Genomic DNA, 19,976 nt, shown 5'->3' with positions numbered 1-19,976 from the left:
CGGCAAAGTCAGTATGACATCTGCACATTGATCTGATACTAGTACTCCCTGTATATAGCTTCATTCTTGTTACCATTTGTATTTTTTAACGGCTTTGTTGATTTGATTGCTTTTGAGGGACTAACTGATGCCGGTTATAATTGACAGGATGAAAGATGAATGAACTTGGTTCAGCTCTTTTCTTATTCTATTCTCCATTCCACTCACACCAGTGTCCTCACATGCTCCTATTTTCTGATTCTCGGAAACAAAGGCCAACAGGTTGCCACAGAGGCCTGAATGAATTCATATGGTAATTTCCTACATATATTTGAAAGGCCTCCATCCCTTGTGACAACATGATTAAACAATGGCAGTTTATTGGATAACGTCAGAACATGTTAATGCGTTAGTAGTTCCTCAGAAATGTGGGGATGGAGGTGCACCGGAGAAACCTTTTCTATTCACTTAGACCTTCTAGTGGAAGATATTAAGCATTGTGCATTAATGTTAAAGGCCCAGTGCAGTCAAAAACGTGATTTCCTTTGTTTTATAAATCAAATCAAAGTTTATTGGTTGCGTACACAGTTTAGCAGATGTTATAGCGGGTGCAGTGAAATGCTTGCATTACTAGCGCCTAACAGTGCAGCAAAATGCTAATCTGGGAGTAGACCAATAAGAGCGTTCCAATAACAGATAGTTTTCAGTTTTCCCCTCCCCACTCAAACCACTCCCAGACAGTCTAAGCAACATTCTTTCTTGAGAAATTGCTCTTTGCTAAGAAGCTATTTTTGTTTCTTTGTAACCATTTTCAAACAGTCACAGTAACCTTAATTGTTACCCAGAAAATATTTGATATTGAGATAAAAATGGCTGTATTGGACTTTTAAAACGTGAACAACATCCCACTGTTATATTCGTTGATATCATGAAGTTCATGAACAATATAAATGTGAATACTGGTGAACCAATAAAATAATAAAGAACGATTTGGCTAATATGGTTAAACAGATTACGTTTATTTCCACTTTCCAGAACTGTTTCCAATGCCGTCTTTGGCTGACTTTACAATATGTAAAGTAAGATTGAGAGAGAAATAAGACAAAAAGTATCAAAATAAAGTAATTCACACATATTGGCTAGGCACAACTCATCAACCCCTCTGATAACCCCCACCCCTTCTAAAAACCAAACAAAAATATTTACTGTCCACATACTAAAATACTGTCAAAGTTATCATATTATCAAAGTGGGGCCATTTATAAAAAAAAAAAAAAGTTTTTAAAGGAGATTACTAACAGCTACTTTTATCATGAGAAAATGAGTCACACATACCCTAAGATGCATAAGGAGAGGACATCTCTCAAAGACCCAGCCAATAATGTTAATAGTATGACCATAGAAATAGAATGGGCTTGGAACCTCTAACCCTGGCAATTTGACATTGGTACACTCGCAACGGCTGCCTGGTATTGTGATGCAATATTTTCCATGGTAATGTAGAATGTTCATTCAAATGATTTTCACTGATGTGGCTCATGCAATGGAATGTATTTTTTCTAATGTCAGTTAAGTTGAATCAACAAATTACAGCACATATTGATTTACTTCCTGCATGGCTCCTATGTGTACACTCACAATGGCTGCCAGTCCACCCATTATGCCATCATTGACTTGAGTATCACTGCAGAATCCATCACAGCAACCAAAATTATTTGCTGTTTATCAATGGGACTTTCATACATGCTTATTAAAATACCTCAAACTACACGGTATTCACTTTTATTTCAAATCTATTTAAGTGACAAAGTTTGGGGATCACTATATATAACAAAAATAATAATAAAGGTTTGTTTCTTTAAAGGCCCAGTGCAGTAAATAACTTGATTTCCTGTGTTTTTAAAATGTATTTTACCTTTATTTAACTTGGCAAGTCAGTTAAGAACAAATTCTTATTTTCAATTACGGCCTAGGAACAGTGGGTTAACTGCCTGTTCAGGGGCAGAACAACAGATTTGTACCTTGTCAGCTCGGGTGGTTTGTACTTGCAACCTTCTGGTTACTAGTCCAATGTTTTATAAATATTTCTACACTATGAGGTTGTGATATACCCTTTCAGTGTAAAAGCTGTTTGAAAATATTTGAATGACTGCCTCTTGGTGGGATGGGGTTTTGGGCTGCCTGGTGCCATTAGTATACACCAATAAGAAAGAGAGTTCCAAACTCAAACTCTGCCAATAACAGCTAGTTTTCCCCTCCCCACCACTCACAGATGGTCCTAGCAAAATTCTTGCTTGAGAAATTGCTCTTTGCTAAGAAGCTATTTTTGTTTATTTTTTTGTACATTTTTTACTGTTTTCATTGGAAAAAAAATAATCACAGTAAGGTACTTAATTGTAAATGGCTGCATTGGACCTTTAACTAATCAATACCTTTATACTCACTCAAGATCTGTGTGATGCATACAAATGATTCAAGGCCCTAAAGTGATCTAAATATGCACCCATTACATTATGGCCCTCTTAAGGTATGTCATAAATGACAACTAGCACTGATCAATAGGAAAATCTTTGTGAGAAAAGGGTGCTTTATAAAAATTAAAAGCTAATGTATTCACATGGTTACAGTGACATTATTAACAATCATGTAAAACTCCACCTGGGATGCATTTCAGATGAAAAACTGGTCAACACAAAAAAAAAAAACTTTACAATAAACGAAAACCTTTTTTCTGACATGAACAAAGAATTAAATACAAACTTCCGCCTAACACAAAACACATCTTCAAAAGGAAAGAAAAAAACGTGGAAAATTACATGGTGCATCTTGCTATTGAGTAACATGTTCTAGTGTTCAATATTGGCAGTTTAACAACCTCGAACGAGACTATTATTATGATATACGACCAAAGATATCTTGTGTACTTCCGTCTGACAGTAAAATTAGAATTTCTATTTTAAAGTGTTAAATTGAAAGTGGCTTGAATCCAAGACACTTGTGTCAAGGATGCCATACTCAGAAAACAGCAGAACATGAGGGGCTGTTGGTTTCAGTCTTTTATTTTAACAAAGAAATTCACCTTAAATGTTGTTATTCTGATGATTATCCGATTACCCCCTTAACGAAGATGTTTCCATTGTTATTCTTTTTGAATGACCCTGAGAGATCACTGCTGAAAGCAAAATGTCCTCCATTGTGTAAATTCCATGTGAGGTTTTTATTTGGATTTAAATTTCACAATAGTCAAGTCAAATGAACTAAATAAGTGGCAAGTCAATTTGAAAAATCAAGTTATACTGGTCCACGGATGCACTTTGCCTCACCTCACCTGCCTTGTCATTTGTTAAAATGACAGGTCTTTGAACAGGCTCCACTTGCAAAGCTTATCTGCACTGATATACATTGTCCCAAGCACCCCCTTTTCTGCCATGCAATTCTTAGTGTTCCTTTGGTTATGTATAAAAACTACCTGCATCTCATCTTTTACAAAAATAAAAGAATATATAGAAAATGACTGTTAAAAATGATCTTTGAAATAGTTTTTCCATTTTTTTTTATTCTTCTTCTGATTAGTAATATATTAATATCTGTTAATATTTCACTTATAACCTCCATTTAAATTGTATATTAAACTAGTGAAATGTCTTCTTTTTTTTTTTTTACTTCACACATTGTATTAATTTCATTTAAAAAACGGTTAGTAATGTATAACAAAGTGTAATTAGTGAGAAATTATTCCCACATGAAGCCCCGGTTTCCCTTACTTAAAGCGATATAACATTTAAGGAAAACATTAAATAGCAAAACCCTTCAAAAGGAGATCTTAATTTCCTTCAAGACTTATTTTTAGTTATCCTGATTGATCTGCATAGCATGTCATGTCTATGTGCATAGCACATATACAACCTTCCTCCTCTGATGAAATGATTCAACCTAACTTGGATTTCAGCTCTTCTTTTGCCATTTGAGTATGCTTGCCACCTGACAGGAATACTCCCAAGTGCCTTGAAACACAACATGTAAAACCTTCAAGTGGCCCATACAGCAGTGGAGGAATACTGCTTTCAATGATATAACACTTGGCCAACCAAATCAATTGTTGGCAAATAAAATTACCTTTGAATGCCCCCTGTAAAAAGTTCACAATTCACATTTCTTCATATTGTTGGTGAAATTGCACATCAGGAGAGAAAAAAAATACTCCCCCAAAGTTATTTCCACCCTGCTCTTTAGCACACACTGAGAGTCACGAATGCCAAACTGTGAATGCATATCACATATGTGGCCGGGACAATAGCAGTGTCGCAATATTTTTCCTATGGCAAAAATAAAAACACGAAGCAGACCAACTTGTTGGTCCTTTAAAAACCTGCTGTATGTAAAATATTGTGTGCTTTAGCTTGGAAAATAAATACATGTGACCCTGGATGACAACATAATGATAGTTTTGATAAAGAAGTTAAATCTGCTTTGTGTTTTATTTCCTTGCCACGATACTAAGGAGTATTGCGATATTGGTGTCGTCCCGGCCCTAATCATACCCTGCACTGTTCAATTACTGAATTACCACTGAAATAACTCCTAGTTACCTTGTAGCTCCAGTCTCTTCAATGAAAAATAAACAAAAAGCACATGTTTCGTACCATCAAGCGACCAAACGCTCAACTAAGTTCGGTCAACCTGCAGAGTCCAATGTCAAATCGTGCATCCTTAACTCAGTCTCATCCAATGACCTTTAACATCTTCACACTTTGCCCGCGTCATACAGGTTGGCTGACGTCACGAAAATGACGCACAATGGGGCCAGAAGCTGAGCTTTGTTATGATTCTGAATGGTCAGATGGCTAGTAACAATGACAAGAAGTTGCCATGTGGGGAATCGTAGGTGGCTCATTTCAGCTAGTTTTATCTTGTTCTTGATACCGTGTCTTGTTTTAATGTGTTTTGACTGATTTCATGTCAATGCTAATATGGCTAAAATGAGCTAGCTAATCAACAACTTTAACGATCTATGAGACAAGCGCTCATTGTGCAAATGTATTTATGTTTTCAATAAACATTGAGATTAAATATAGTTTACATGTTGTCAACAATCTAAGCCAACCATGCAGTAGTGCAGCCAGAAATGAATTGGTTCCCCCCTAATTTACGGCAATTCTATTTATTTTGTCATGAGGCAGAGAGAAAAATTAGCATTTTTAAAACTCATATACGTGTATTGACTGTGATAAAGGCACTGAATTATGAGCGGTCTTGTTTGCTAAATGAACAAAGTAGGCAGTGGTATGGTGCATTTATATAGTGCATATAGTCATAGAAGCACAGTGACATATGCCTCAATGCGGTCATATTCATGGCTTATTGGGAGTGTGGCTTTCAGTTAGTTATTTTTGGCCACCCATCCCATGAGAGTGAATGTCATTCCAGTTCATCTGAATGTTATTCCAGTGCACTTCTTGTAGGGATGTTAACGGTTAATTGGTTAGCCGCCGAAAATACATTTGACCAGTCATGCTTATCGGTCTATAGGTTAATTTGCATAATTCTGTGAAATTAAATTGGTGTGTGTATTTTTGTTAGTCGTCATGCATCTTAGTTATCACAAGCACAGCATACAGAGTCTAGTTTGAGGAGCAGAATAGCCTACCACCTGTCAGACAGCGCGAGAGTAGCTCCTCAAAAAGCTGGTACTAGAGTGAAATATTATTTTATAAGCCCAGTCATTGCGTGTTAACTGTTTTGATGGCCACAGCTAAAAATATAAATTTTTATTTCTCAAATTCAACTCATAATTCAAGTGCACCTCCCATTCGCCATTTGAGTGCATATGCTATAGTCAACGGTAGGCAGTCTATCAGCGTGTCACCCACCACTTTACAATGTGAGCTTGAGGCAGCATAATTGTTTGAAACCTGATCGTTTTACCTTACTTTAAATAACGAGGCATGTCTTACCTTGCTTCAAAGTAGCCTTGCCAAAATCCAACCATAGAAACATGGAGGATATTATTATTTTATAAAGATTTCCTCATGCCATTAACCATCATTTTCTACTGCTCTATTGGTTTTCATATCTTTCTTTCGTTGTCCAGAACCTAAAGACACAATCGTAGTCATATTAGAAAACCATCTTAGTTGTTGCTATTAGATTCCCCATCATTCTAAGTTTCATATCTGTCACATATGGAACCGTTTGCATTAGGTGTGCTGTTTAGAATTGCATTTTGGCAAATGTTTGAAATTGAGGTTTTATTAACTGCTTCATTACAGGAGTTGAACGTTCAATAATAGACATTATAGCCTTTTGACTGTAAGACGATAGGCTTGCTGTTGTTGCATGTTTCCATTAAGTTCACAATGAAACATGTCCGTTCCTTGTATGCATGCATAGTAGGATATTGTCTGTTGGTCATGTCATTTTACTGTTTGGGACAAATGTAACCATTTGTTGACCGGTTAATGAGAGTTAGTTAGTCGGCAACAAAACTGACCGAAAATTGCTTGCTATGAATTCTATCTAATGGTGTTTGCATGTTTAGGTAAAAAGACGATTACTATCATTTATTTTTTCGCTCAATCTGATTGGATGGACCTGGGCCCACGCAGCTGCAGCCCTTTCTGTTTTGCCCGTTGGTTTTGTTGCCACACAACCAACCCGTCCATAGTCAAGCTGCAACTTCTCAATATTTTCATTGGGGAAGGTACAGAGGAGTGTTTTTGTGTTTGAACCACATTCCCTCCATATATACAGATGCAGCAGCTTCATTTTATGTCTAAGTTGGTGGTGGTCGGTAATCGTTTACCACCTACAATTTATACGAAAACTGGCCATGTTTTCCTGTGTGCCCCGTCCATTTTACCTTCAATATCAAAGACATCAATGAGGTGTACCATATCAATCCTTAAACTACTTTGGTATAGTAATAATATTCATTGTTATATTAACTCCAAGTAGTTTAGAGTTGTTTGTTGTGTTTTGTCTTTTTACTCTAAATAAATTCTGTCATACTTCTCTCAAAAACACTCCAAAAAATACATAGGGCAAACTCCCCAAAAGTTGCAAGTGTTACTAGAGTGTCTGGGGGGGGGGGGGGGGGGGGGTGTCTCATGTATGGTGGATCTCCTGACCATCCACTTGTATTGGCACGTGACATGGATGTCTGAGGTCTTGTTTCGTCCTTAAATCCGAAGAAAACTCAAAAGTACAAACGCAAAGGTTAAAAATATTGCTTCGGATCTTCAGCCAATAGGGAGACGAGGAATGGGAATGCACCAGGTGTGATCTTTGTTGTGAGTGTCGTTGAGTTGTGTGATTGGGATCCTTACCCGCAACAAAGAGTCAAAGACAAATGTTGACTTTGTGATGTTCTTGATTAATCTCCTGCACAAACCAAAAGATACAGGTAGTGAGTGAAGGTGAGAGGGAAACAAGGGTATAGTTAGAATCTGAAAGTATAATTTCAGCGTACCTGGCTAACACTGCAAGGGTTGCTGGGAAGTTAGCTGGGTACCCAGTTGTGGGCGGAGCTCTGCGTGGTCGCAGGGCCGGAGTAGCTTTGCCCTCCCTGGATTATGGGGTCAAAGTTGAAATCGATGCCCTCTCCATCCATGAGGTCGCTGTTGATGATGTAGTCAACGTCACAGTCCAAGTTCTCTGTGAACATCTCGATATCCAAGTCGGTGGGCAAGCGGTCTTGACTGGGCAGGAAGCAGCTCGGCGTACCAAACTGGCCCATCCCTGGCAGACCTCCTCCTGCATTGGCGGAGAGGCCCCCTCCGTGGTGAAGCCCCATACCTGGCAGCTGTGCATGCTGGGCTTTGAGGCCGGAGAACTGTGGAGAGTCCTGGGCCATGCCTGACAGGCTCATGCCCAGCTGAGAGTGCTGCTGCTGGAGCTGGGACTGGAGTTGAGATTGCATCCCCATGGGTGCCACAGTGTTGGGCTCAAGCCCCTTCCCCAGCAACAGCTGGTTGGGCTTGGCCCGCCCTCCCACCATGGGCCCCCCCATGCCCATCATCCCCACTCCACCCGGACTGGGCATCAGCGGATCCACCTGCGTCATCATGACATCACTGGGAGGCGGGGAGTCCGAAGTGAGCAATGCCTCCAAGCTGGAGCCTACTTGGGTGCCATAGTGACCAGTCCCATGGGAGCCGGGGGTAGGCATTGGGTTGAAGAGGGAGTTGCCATAGTTTGAGGGTTTGGAGTTATTATTGTTGCCAGATTGTGTGCCTGAGGACTGTCCCCCAATCTGGTTGGTGGCCTGGGAGAGGTTGGGTGGCTGCAGCTGACGGAATGTGGGGAACCCGGACCCCCGGGGAAGCAAGGTGGAAGCGGAGGGCAGAGGGGTGGGGGGCACCATGGGTGCCGTGCTGGGACTACCCCTTCCTTGCTGCTCTGTCATCAGCGTCAGGCCATCGATCAGGTCCAGCTCCTCCATGAGTGTCTCGGTGAGGGTTGGCGGCAGGTTGCCCGTGGAGTAGCCCAGTAGACCTTCCTCAGGCAGGTCATCCTCATCTTCCTGGCCGGGACCAATGGGGGACAGCCGGCCACTCAAGGTGCTGGCGTTGGAGCTGGTGCGTGGACGGAAGCTGGTCCACATGTCAGGGTCGTCTAGGCTACCGCGGGATGAGGGGCTGCCGCTGTTCACCCCCCATTTGGGGAACTGCTGGGAGGAGTTGGGACTGTCTGTGACGCCATCGCCGTCTCCCCCGGTGGTCCCGCCCAAGCCTGCTGCTGCCTTCTTGGTCTGCTTGGCCCGCATCCGGCTCTTTAGCAGTTTGCTGCTGTTGTCCATGGAGGCAGCACGGCGCCGGGGGGCTTTCCCAGTCTTGCCCCCCTCTGGGTTGAGCATCCACCAGGAACTTTTGCCTGTGGACTCATTGTGAACTCTCAGGAACTTGTTGTGGAGTGATAAATTGTGGCGAATTGAATTCTGAGGTATCGGGAAGGGAAAAGAAAAAGGGTTTTGTTTAACATTGGCGCCTTGTAACTTAGGAAATTATTAAACTTCATTTGATCAAAAAATATATATATATTTGTCACATACACGTGGTTAGCAGATGTCAATGCGAGTGTAGCGAAATGCTTGTGCTTCTAGTTCCGACAATGCAGTAATATCCAACGAGTAATCTAACCTAACAATTTCACAACAATTACCGTATACACACACAAGTGTAAAGGAATGAATAAGTATATTTACATTTAAAAAATATATGAATGAGTGATGGTATAAAACGGCATAGGCAAGATGCAGTGGATGGTATAGAGTGCAGTATATACATATGAGATGAGTAATGTAGGGTATGTAAACATTATATGAAGTGGCATTGTTTAAAGTGGCTAGTGATACATCTATTACATCAATTTTTCCATTATGATGACCATAGATTTCAAGTAATTACTTCTATTATTCACTAACTAATGCAGTGTAATAATGTATCATGTGACTACATCAAATGGGTCTATATAACATAGTTATAACAATGTGTATAACAATAATGAAGTGCATTAAGGTAAACATAATTTTCTTTTTACCTTCCACCCTGCTGAGCTGTTGCTATCTCCTTTATCTTTGAAGTAAGGCACGGTTTTCACCATCCAGTCATATATCTGTGCCAACGTTAAGCGCTTCTCTGGAGCGTTCTCAATAGCCTGGCTAATCAGGTCCGCGTAGGAATGGTTCCCCCATGCATTGCGCCGGGATGATCCCTTTCGGGGCGTGGCTCCACCCACTCCGGCTACAACTCCTCCCTCTGAGACCACAACTTTCTCAGGCTCACATACGATTTGCTGTTGCTCTTGCTTATCCTCGTCGGCGGGCGGGGTTCCCGCAGCGGATTCAGGTCCGTCTGCCCCCTCCGGTTTAACAGCTGAGATGTCGGGTCTGGGAAGCGGCCATGTGCACGACCTAGGTCTGCTTTGCGGCTCAAAATCTGGGTCAATCTTGGGTACCTTTGAATCCTCCATTGTAAGAGATTTTCCACAAAAGATTTGCTTCACTTCTGAACTATTCTAAATGTTGACTACTAAGAAATAATACTTAAAATATAAAACGTCAAAATAAATAAGTCAGACTGAAAAATCTCTACTAAATAAAAATAAAACAAATATATAATCTGGGGAGGTTTGTCAACACGTGTTTGTAACAGGCACACCAAAATGTAGGCCTATTAAATCAAATCAAATGTTATTGGTCACATACACATATTTAGCAGGTGTTATTGCCGGTGTAACGAAATGCTTGTTATTATTATTATTATTATCTGATGAGTCTATGTTCAAACTAGATTGTCTAATAAAATTATTGTATAACCAAAAGTTCAATATAAACTTAAACTATCATACAAAAAATGCAATTTTCCATCCTCTATTAAGGGGACTCGTAGAAGAAAGACACAATCTGGATACACCAATATAGCGTCTGTTAATCCTGAGATTGGAGATTAGGGGACCCAAATAATCTCCTTAATAGTAACTATTATAAACCTTCATATTTACATTGAGCAAAGAAAGGCTGTGATGAGGGTTCCTTTGTTTGTATAAAAGAACAAAGGGAACTCAGGGAGGAATGCACACCAAAACATCTGGATTGCAATCAGAATACAATGCAATTGATGGCCCACATAACGTGTTATGGTAAAACGTTGCTGTGGGGTATATATATATATCAAATTAAAAAACTTCTCAGTTTAGTTTTGGTAGTTTGTTGGAGACAATGTAAATCTATGCGAAGTTTGTGAAAAGGTGAACTAATTAAAGGGAAAGTAGCTATACAATTATAACACTATAAATTGAAATGTTTATTTATTGTGTCTTCCTTTAAAATAAAATTAAAATAGAGTCGCCCTCAAGAACATATACTTGAAAAGAACTCACAAATTAGGATTACACAGTGGGTCACTGTCACAAAAGAGCGTTCGTTACAAATGGTCAACTAGCTAAATTTAACGATGCCTCGGTCTGCCCTTGTAAACAACGTGCGGTCTCGCTCCTTCGCACGTAGAAATAACCTCGCGCTCCAATAGAATACTGGAGCCGATAAAAAGTTACAATATTTATATCACAATTCTAATTGTGATATATGTATATATATATATATATATATATATATATGTGTAAACAACAACTAATTGATAACAAAATGCACAATACACCTAGCCGTCACTCATACCTATGAAACAATGTCACTTTGTGGATTCATGGAGCTATAGCAAAAAGATGATCAATATTTCAAGTAAAAACTATGCTATATTTGATTATCTAACCAATTCCACGTTTACTGCTGAAAATAAGTCAAAACAGTAATGTTATGCTGGATGTCGTTTCTTTCCGCTACAGCATTATTACTTGCTAGTTTAGTAATTTAAGTCAACCGACAAAAGTAATGTTGAGAGCAAAACCTTACTGAACAGTTTGATCATGATGGTCTGTAACAAGAATTTGAGGAAAACAATCGACCAGAAAGTCCGTGGTTTTCTGATTCAGGTTTGCACTCTCCTCCACATTGTGGGCAAGCGCGTGTCGCCATCTGCCATGTTTCTCTACACCGAGGAGCCGCAGCACACGATGCTCACGCGGGCACAAACCTTCAGAATGTGCCTAACTTGAATCAGTCCTCGTCCCCTGGATACGTTAAAGCACGGTTCGGAATCCACGGTTTCTTGAAGTTTACTCTCTTACACATCGGCTGCACTCTCAACACACCAAACGTAGTTGTGGAAATAGCGTAATAGCCACCAAGCTAGCTGGCTAACTCCAGTTATTTCGGAGTTTAAAATCCTTTCAAAAGTCGGAAAATACCTTCAGTACCTTCCTTTGGAATTTGCCCCTTTTATTGGATATTTTTGCTCGACTTGTGTCCATTATGGATGTCAAAATATTCAGTCATCGTATCTATTTTTTTGTTTTGTTTTGACTTGAGGCGAAGACTCCCTTCTGACGTCTGTTTACCACTGCCAGACAACTTGTACTGCGCTTGCGTGTTGTGGATTGCTGGGAAATGCAGTCAGTCATGTGACGATTCAAAGCACACGAAGAAACAACGAACGACTGGCGAGCTAAAAGAGGTACTTCGGCGCTGAAAATCATGATTGTGCATCACTTTATAAAGTGTAAGCACCACCTAAGACAAAACTGGAAAGTTACCCGTGAATTATCGTAAATCAGATTTCAGTTGACCAAGTAGTAGCGCAGACTTCTAGGTTTAGGCTACAGATCTATTCAGCCCCAATCTCGTGTTGAAGCACATGCATCCCTCTTTAATTTGACATGCAAACTTTCAGCAATAGTCCCGGTGTGTCGGTGTACAGTGCATGGTCTTTAAAAAGTAGATTGTCGACAGGTTACTTTAAGGTTGGCATTGTTGTACAGTTACATTCAAAAATAATTATTTGTGTGCCTAGGACGATCTGTGAAGATTCATTTCAGTATGATAAAATTTTTAAAGAATATCAGTGCCAACATAGAAAAGCATAGAAATACAATATTTGTTAATTTAACGACCTTTTGAAGATCAGCCTAAATCTCATGGTGTGTTTATTTTAACAATAATCTGAGTGTGCACAAGAACTACAATTCCCAGTGTATTTTACAGTAGAACTTTGTTTGGGGAGTGGTTGGCCGAATAACTCTTTGGCGAATGCAGCGCGTGACGTAAACAGAATAAAAGGCTATACAGTAGAGATAGATCTATCTACAGCGAACATATACATCTGGTCTGATTTACTTTAAATCTTTATTCTGGAAACGTATACTTTTTTTGCAATAGTATAAGCCGTTCTGTAGATTTGTAAGACTTTCAAATCCCATTTTGTCAGCATGATTATTGTTTCACACTTGTTTCATTTTGGCACAATTGTTTCATTCTCTGCTATTGGTCAAAATAAACCACGATAAATGCGTTTGCTCTGCTTCGATTGGCTGCGGAACAAGAACCTTCACCACCAGTTTGTCTTTCCACTAGCTTCTATAGCCACAAAGTCCGATTCCAAAGCCACACAGTCAGATTCCACAGCCAAAACTAGGTGAAAATTCTGTCAATGTACTCTTCAGCAAGGCACTTAACCCGAATTCCTCCTGCAAATCGCGCTTGACAAGAGCGTCTGATAAGTGACTAAAATGTTAGGTTTAAAATCCAATTTTAAGATCAATTGTATAAATAGGCGGGGTTTATGACTTGGCCATAGACGAACGCCCCAATTTCTGTCTTTCCACTACATAACACAGCTACAAAGTCAGATTCCAAAGAGACAGTCTAAATTGGCTACAAACAAATTAGCATTTTGGTCTTAATTTAAGGGTAGGCGTAATGTTAACAGTGTGCTTGAAAATCAGATTTTAAGAAGATCAATTTTAGAAATGGGCGGAGTTTATCCATAATTATGACTTTGTGGTTGTGTTAACTAGTGACGATCCCAGTTTATCGACTCGAGATTAGCAGCAGAAACCGAAAATGTCGGATCCCACGGTTGCAGACACTCGCCGATTAAACTCTAAACCACAGGATCTTACAGATGCGTATGGCCCCCCAAGCAATTTTCTCGAAATCGACGTTTATGACCCACAAACTATTGGAGTCGGCCGGAACCGATTTACCACTTATGAAGTGAGAATGCAGGTGAGGAGCGCCAGTATTGAAATCGAGGCCGGTGATTTTGGCGGGGCCTAGTGTAGGTGACGCTAGTATGGTGTGGGAACATGGGTTGGGACGTGTTTTTGGAGAGACTCGACTTTTTGCTTTTCAAATGATTAGCCTTTCACTTTGTCATGTTAAATAATAATTTCATCCAAATTCCTCATGCAGTCGTTACTAATATGGCTACCACAAACATTACATAGCCAGCATGTGAAAGGTTGTCAGGTTAGGTAGTGTTTCTGCAGGTAGCCTTTGCTAGTCAGTATGTTAGGCTATAGCTAGCTCGTTTATTCAATTATGTAGGATGTGCAGGCTTTTTCTCCAACCCAGAAGAAAACCCTGCCCACCCTTGGAATCCCCAGGCTCGATATTAAAGAATATTGGGACAGTTAGTACTGTGGTTATCATTCACATGTATTTATAAAGCACATGTGACATCAGCTGATGTCACAACGTGAAACCCAGCCTAAAACCCCAAACAGCAAGCAATGCAGGTGTAGAAGCATAGTGGCTAGGAAAAACTCCCTAGAAAGGCCAGCACCTAGGAAGAAACCAGGCTATGAGGGGTGTTGTGAGATGAGCAGACTGCCACTGGGGTGTTAAACCTTAATTGTATAGAAAGGTGTTTGAACATGAGCTAGTCTCTCAAATCCTAGGGCATGCTTCAACATTGGTACATTGTGGGAGACAACCTGTCTGTCTAGCAGGGTTGTCAAACTCATTCCATGGAGGGCCTAGTGTCTGGGTTTTTCACTTCAATTAAGACCTATACAACCAGGTGATGGGAGTTCCTTCCTAATTATTGACCTTAAGTCATCAAGTACAAGGGAGAAGTGAAAACCCACAGACACTAGGCCAGCATTTCCTAAAATATGTGCACCTTTTAGTTTTTTGCCCTAACACTGCACAGCTGATTCAAATTATATACATGTCATGATTATTTGAATCAGCTGTGTAGTGCTAGGGCAAAAAACAGAAACATGCACAGAGTTTAGGAAACCCTGCACTAGGCCCTCCATGGAATGAGTTTGATACCTGTGGTCTAGAGACTATATGGGCTGAGGGATAGACATAAGTTGGCCAGTGTATACCCATACTACTACAGACCTCACCTAATTACCTGGCTCTCTCACACTGCATGGGGCGGTAAAGTAGCCTAGTGGTTAGAGCGTTGGACTAGTAACCAAAAGGTTACACGAATCCCTGAGCCGACAGGGTAAAAATGACTTGCCTAGTTAAATAAAGGTAAAATAAAAAATGTTTTAATGCAACAATCTCATGGACACTCCTCTGGGTTTCCCTACACCCAAAAGATGGGGTTGTATTATGAACCATCCACTATCACTAAATACACCACGCCAGTTTCACAATTGAACAGTGGTGTTCACAGAGTGAGACAAGATGCTGATGAAGTTATTCATTTATGAAGGGTGTAAGTACTGAAGTCGCACCATGTCACTGGACATGCTGTACTGGAAATGCCCCCAATCTGTATTTCTGTAATTTTAATGTAGTGATTAATTTAATTGTTATCACGTGCAGACAAACCTTCCCATCTTCAAACTTAAGGACTCTGTTGTGCGAAGAAGGTACAGTGATTTTGAGTGGTTGAAGAATGAGCTGGAGAGAGACAGTAAGGTAGGCTCTCACACTGCATAACTAATTGCCTGTATGTCTCACCAGTATAATGGCAATTTATTTTGTTGGAATTCCTGTGTTTGTTTCTAAGTAACTAATTTACTGATAATGGGTGCCCTTTCTATAGATTGTGGTGCCCCCTCTCCCTGGCAAAGCTTTGAAGAGACAGCTGCCCTTCCGAGGAGATGAGGGCATCTTTGAGGACTCCTTCATTGAGGAGCGGAGGGTAGGCTTGGAACAGTTTATCAACAGGTGTGTAATGTTTCTGCCAATGGTATTTCTCTCTCTCTGTATGGCTGTCTCCATTTCAATGCATTGTCAAATTAACTCTCTGCTTTTTGACTCTACTAATAAGCAATTATATGATTGCTAATTACCTGAAACCTACTTCTTTCTCCACTATCACCAGACTCGCAGGTCATCCCCTGGCCCAGAATGAGCGCTGTCTTCACATGTTCCTTCAGGATGAGTCCATTGACCGGAACTACATTCCTGGAAAAGTACGCCAGTAGGATGGGCAGGGTTGAGTTGCCATCTAGGGAAGAGAATTGCCAGGGACCTCACGATATGATATCACGATTCTTAGGTGCTGATATTTATTGCGATTTAATGTTCCAAACATAGTGCTTATTATACACTGAGTATATAAAACATTAAGAATACCTGCTCTTTCCATTACATAAACTGACCAGGTGAATCCAGGTGAAAGCTATGACCCCTTATTGATGTCACTTGTTAAATCCACTTCAATCAGTGTAGATGAAGGGGAGGAGACGGGTAAAGAATGATTTTTAAGCCTAGAGACAATTGAGTTATGGATTGTGTATGTGTGCCATTCAGAGGGTGAATGGGCAAGAAAATATTTCTGTGCCTTTTTGAATGGGGTGTAGTGTTAGGTGCCAGGCGTGACACTGTTTGGTATTTCCATGCTCAACAGTTTCCCGTGTGTATCAAAAATGGTCCACCACCCAAAGGACTTCCAGTCATCTTGACTGTGGAAAGCATTGGAGTCAACATGGGCCAGCATCCCTGAACAAGCTAAAGGATGAAAAATACCTGCGTTTTGGCACAGATACAGCCAACTTGCGCTAGCCGACAGGGTGGCTGTGTTGGAGAGGGGTGTGGCAGTTGGTGGGGTGTGCTGGCTGTTCCTTAGCGGTTTCCATCTATCTCTCCCAGCAAGGGAATAGCATTTTATTTGTACACTAAATTATATATAACACACAATATGACCTCTGCTATCAAGTCTTGACTTACCTAGTACATTAATTTTTTGCTTACAAGAAGCATAATCGGGTGAAATTATATAAGATAACTTTGTATAACCTAAATGCATATTTATTGTGTAAATGTGTCTAACAGATTTCCAGCCCACATTTTTTATGTGAGTGAAGTACATGTCGGATGAAAATATCAGGGCTGATGGAAACGGCAAATTTGTCTGGAAAATGTCCAAATATCTACAAAACAAAATAAACTAGACAAGGTGGGCTCTTTTTGTATTGGTAAAATTAACGATGTGAGAAATGGCGGTGGAAACGCCTTTGTAATAACCATCTTGGAGTCACCCGATGCTATGTTGTGTGGTCCTCCCACTACGACTCGGGGAAAGCTTGCAGTTCATTAGGCTACAGATGAAATAAGTTATGATGCACTTCACCGGGAGCTGAAAGTGCACGGTGATCAGCTTGATGCTCCTTTCAGATAAATACAGTCTTATTCTGGTGACGTGATGATCAATGCTTGGCTGCTGTTTGACAAATACAAATCTCAGTCTTATCCATAATAATATAAGTAGCCTACCCGCGCTGTATCTGCAAGGTGTTGGTTAGAGCACACGTGCCAAGACCAGAGTTGGCACATTTGCTGTAAAATGCAACATTTTATTTTACAAAACCACCAGTAGAGTTGAAAAAGCGATGGAAACCCATTCAACTTCTATTTTTTTTTTTTTACATGGGAATTTAACAGTAAAAGTCATCTTTATGTGCACTCCTTCATCACGCACAGCTTTTTATCCGCAACAGGTCAATATGATAAACGCATCTGGTGGGATGTGTATTGTTTTTATGCAGATTTTAGAATATTCGCATGAGAATCTGTCGCCAATTGGATGGAAACCTGGCTGGTGATGACTGTTTCTCATCATTTTAAATGTGAAAATTAAGAAGCTATAGCTTAGCAAGGGGACAAAAGGATTATGTTCTGTAATGTCAGATTACATTTTACAGTGGTTTAAGGAACCTGAACATACAGAGAACAGTATCAGAGGTTTTTGTGTCTTACAATGTCCCCCCCCCCTTTTCTTTTTTTTTTAGGTGTGAATAAAGTAAGTTTGGTTATGCTTTTTATTCATATTAATACAATTGTGATCATTTTCCAACCGCTTTTGTGTGTGTCAATTCAGATTTGGTTTAGCGGGTTACCAATAATACATTAATGCATTTACGCTCATATCTCTTCGCTTCCCTCTTTTTCAATCAACCACTTATTCCTTTTTAAATTTTCCTTGAGTAAGTGTAACTGTTGCCATGATATGGTTGCATGCATGCATGGGGTAATATTTACAGTTAATCTTTAGTAAAATACATTACTTCCCCTTTTGGCTTAAAGGGAAATGTCACTGTTTTTCAACTTTATATTTTATTTATCTACAGCACCGCAACATATTTGAAAATGATGCTTTTTTTTGTAGTTAAAAAAAACAGTAAGTGTTTCTGATGACATCATCGGTATGCGTCATGTGATTTTGATCAATTTATGAGTAGGAATATGAAGTTGGAACATTTTTGGAATGTCCCTTTAAACCAGTCATGCAGGCTTTCATGGCGGCAGTAACTGAGACCTAGAGAGCAGTATCTAACATACATTGAATGTATGGCTAGACCTTGCTATTGTTTTTTTAATGACAGATTACATGCAGTTAAGATTTGAATTACCAGTTTACATCAAAATGCTCTCATCTCCAGCACCCTGAAATCTGTCGGATGCTGTATGCTGACACTGGTAACACAGTGCCTCAATCATTGACCAGTTTTTCAATTGTGATGAAAAGGAAGTCTTGATTTCAAACCTATTCTTTACCAATAATGGAACATAACCTTGAGATCATATAAAAACTTTTTTTTTTTTAAAGGAAGATTCCATTAACCTAGCCATTGTATCAGAGCCTAGAACTAACCTATACACTCTTACCCTTTTTTTTGATAGTAGTAACTATGTTATAGACATTGTAGAACAGTAAAGGTCTATATGCCTTATGTAGACCAAGACTTTAAAGTCTAAACAAAAGTGTAGTGAGACTGGCAACACTAATCCTCAGATGCTAATAAATCCATGAATACCTGTGATTTGTTTTCCTTTCTATAGCAGCCCCAGAGATGAAAATGATGTCTACTCAGCCCATCTTCTCAACCCTATACCCCCTGGCTGTTTGGCTTTATCACTAGAGCCCACGCTGTCTCTTCCATAGGTGGCCCATCCTCCTAGACAACTGCATCTGCTGGAACTCTCTGTAAATACTGTGTACATATATACATATCTTATTTGTAGTTGGTCTGGGGAAGCTCTGGGGGCATTCACATGCAGAGCATTTAACTTGTAGCAGAAGCCTGAGGGTGGGGAAGGTGAATTTATAAAACGATTGAGTTAGTAAGTTACCTTTATGAAACAACATGATTTTTCTGGAGTTAAACTTAAGGCTTATTAAGTAAGTAGGCGTTTGTAATAATTATAACACTTAATTTTTGGAATGAGAAAATATTGTTTTAGTAACACAAGTTGGCTTCCTAACTCATGAATTCTGCTTGGTGAAATATAATTGTGTACATTTCTCATGTGAAAATGACAGTCTGCCAAAAAGACTTTCCCCTGAGCAACCAGTTTCTCAGCTAAAGATCGATCTCCGAAGGGAAACCTGGCCAACCTGACTCACCAACACAAAGCATTCTATTACTTTCCATTAAGATTATTTTTACATTACTTGACAACTTATTTACGAATCTTGATAGAGGAATGATTCCATAGTGTAATAGAAAAAATTGACAAGTATCAGGATCAAGTCTTGGGGACAAATATTCATTCGTACCACCTCAATGGTAATCAAAGACTCCATGGCACTTGATGTAATAGTAGGGATCTTAACCCCAATGTGTTGGGAAAACTCCCAACCTAGATTCTCGCCACCGTGGTCACAATCATTTCCAACCTCTCTCCTTTACTGCAACACTATTGTAGGTTGTTGTAAATGAGAATATTTGATATCAATTTACCTGGTCAAATAAAGCTCAATCAATAACAAGAAAGTCCAGCAGGATACTTATTTTGCTTACACTCGCAGATACAGGGTTGTCTTAGAAGGAAATATTATTCGGTATTTATGTGCTTCTGTTTAATGTGTGGGGTGAGGCTCATGCAGCCGGAAATGTTTGTAATCAAGCACCAAAGACAGTTTCTGCTTCATTGTGATATGATTCCTGAAACATCCTCGGCCTCACCTCAACTAAACTGATGGCTAGTTGCCAACCATTTCATTGGTGTTTAAATGTTCATGTGTTTTTGACCATTCAAATACATGAAGGCTGTTTTTTTCTGATTTAAATTTGTTGACCACAATGTACTGTTAGTTTATTAAACCACTGAAAATCTATCAACGGTGGTTGTCTCCTCATTTTAAAAAATATTCTGTTATTATGGCCCAATAATCTCTCACCAATTTATTGGA

The 19,976-nt window shown here is 39.8% G+C and overlaps 2 protein-coding genes across 5 annotated transcripts; one reads left to right on the top strand and one right to left on the bottom strand.

Moving 5' to 3' along the window:
- Positions 1–977: 977 nt before the first annotated feature.
- LOC115129443 (forkhead box protein O4-like) lies at positions 978–11,965 on the bottom strand. The gene is made up of 3 exons (XM_029659785.2): positions 9,517–11,965; positions 7,448–8,914; positions 978–7,359 (listed from the first exon to the last, which is right to left on the bottom strand). Exons 1-2 carry the CDS (start codon positions 9,946–9,948, stop codon positions 7,478–7,480), a joined length of 1,869 nt encoding a protein of 622 aa, XP_029515645.1. The 5' UTR covers positions 9,949–11,965; the 3' UTR covers positions 978–7,359; positions 7,448–7,477.
- Positions 11,835–19,901, top strand: LOC115129445 (sorting nexin-12-like). Of its 4 annotated transcripts, none has more exons than XM_029659789.2 (5): positions 11,835–12,047; positions 15,158–15,253; positions 15,381–15,505; positions 15,663–15,753; positions 18,623–19,901. In XM_029659789.2, the coding sequence occupies exons 1-5, from the start codon at positions 11,850–11,852 to the stop codon at positions 18,635–18,637; spliced, it is 525 nt and encodes a 174-aa protein (XP_029515649.1). In that variant the 5' UTR covers positions 11,835–11,849; the 3' UTR covers positions 18,638–19,901. The 4 variants fall into 4 exon arrangements, with proteins under 4 accessions (XP_029515649.1, XP_029515647.1, XP_029515653.1 ...); XM_029659787.2 differs by lacking the exon at positions 18,623–19,901 and adding an exon at positions 16,616–16,743; XM_029659793.2 differs by lacking the exons at positions 11,835–12,047; positions 18,623–19,901 and adding exons at positions 13,187–13,597; positions 16,616–16,743.
- The last annotated feature ends 75 nt before the right edge of the window (positions 19,902–19,976 follow it).

The sequence above is a fragment of the Oncorhynchus nerka genome, linkage group LG5 (assembly GCF_034236695.1).
Source record: "Oncorhynchus nerka isolate Pitt River linkage group LG5, Oner_Uvic_2.0, whole genome shotgun sequence".
Classification (NCBI taxonomy): domain Eukaryota; kingdom Metazoa; phylum Chordata; class Actinopteri; order Salmoniformes; family Salmonidae; genus Oncorhynchus; species Oncorhynchus nerka.
This window is presented reverse-complemented; position numbering and strand designations above follow the sequence as displayed.

Coding starts and splice junctions, on each gene's coding strand:
- LOC115129443 (XM_029659785.2), bottom strand. CDS start 9,948: ATGGAGGATTCAAAGGTACCCAAGATTGACCCAGATTTTGAGCCGCAA. Junction 8,915..9,516: donor ACAGCTCAGCAGGGTGGAAG/GTAAAAAGAAAA, acceptor CCGATACCTCAG/AATTCAATTCGCCACAATTT.
- LOC115129445 (XM_029659787.2), top strand. CDS start 11,850: ATGTCAAAATATTCAGTCATCGTATCTATTTTTTTGTTTTGTTTTGAC. Junction 12,048..15,157: donor CGACTGGCGAGCTAAAAGAG/GTACTTCGGCGC, acceptor TATCACGTGCAG/ACAAACCTTCCCATCTTCAA. Junction 15,506..15,662: donor TTGGAACAGTTTATCAACAG/GTGTGTAATGTT, acceptor CACTATCACCAG/ACTCGCAGGTCATCCCCTGG.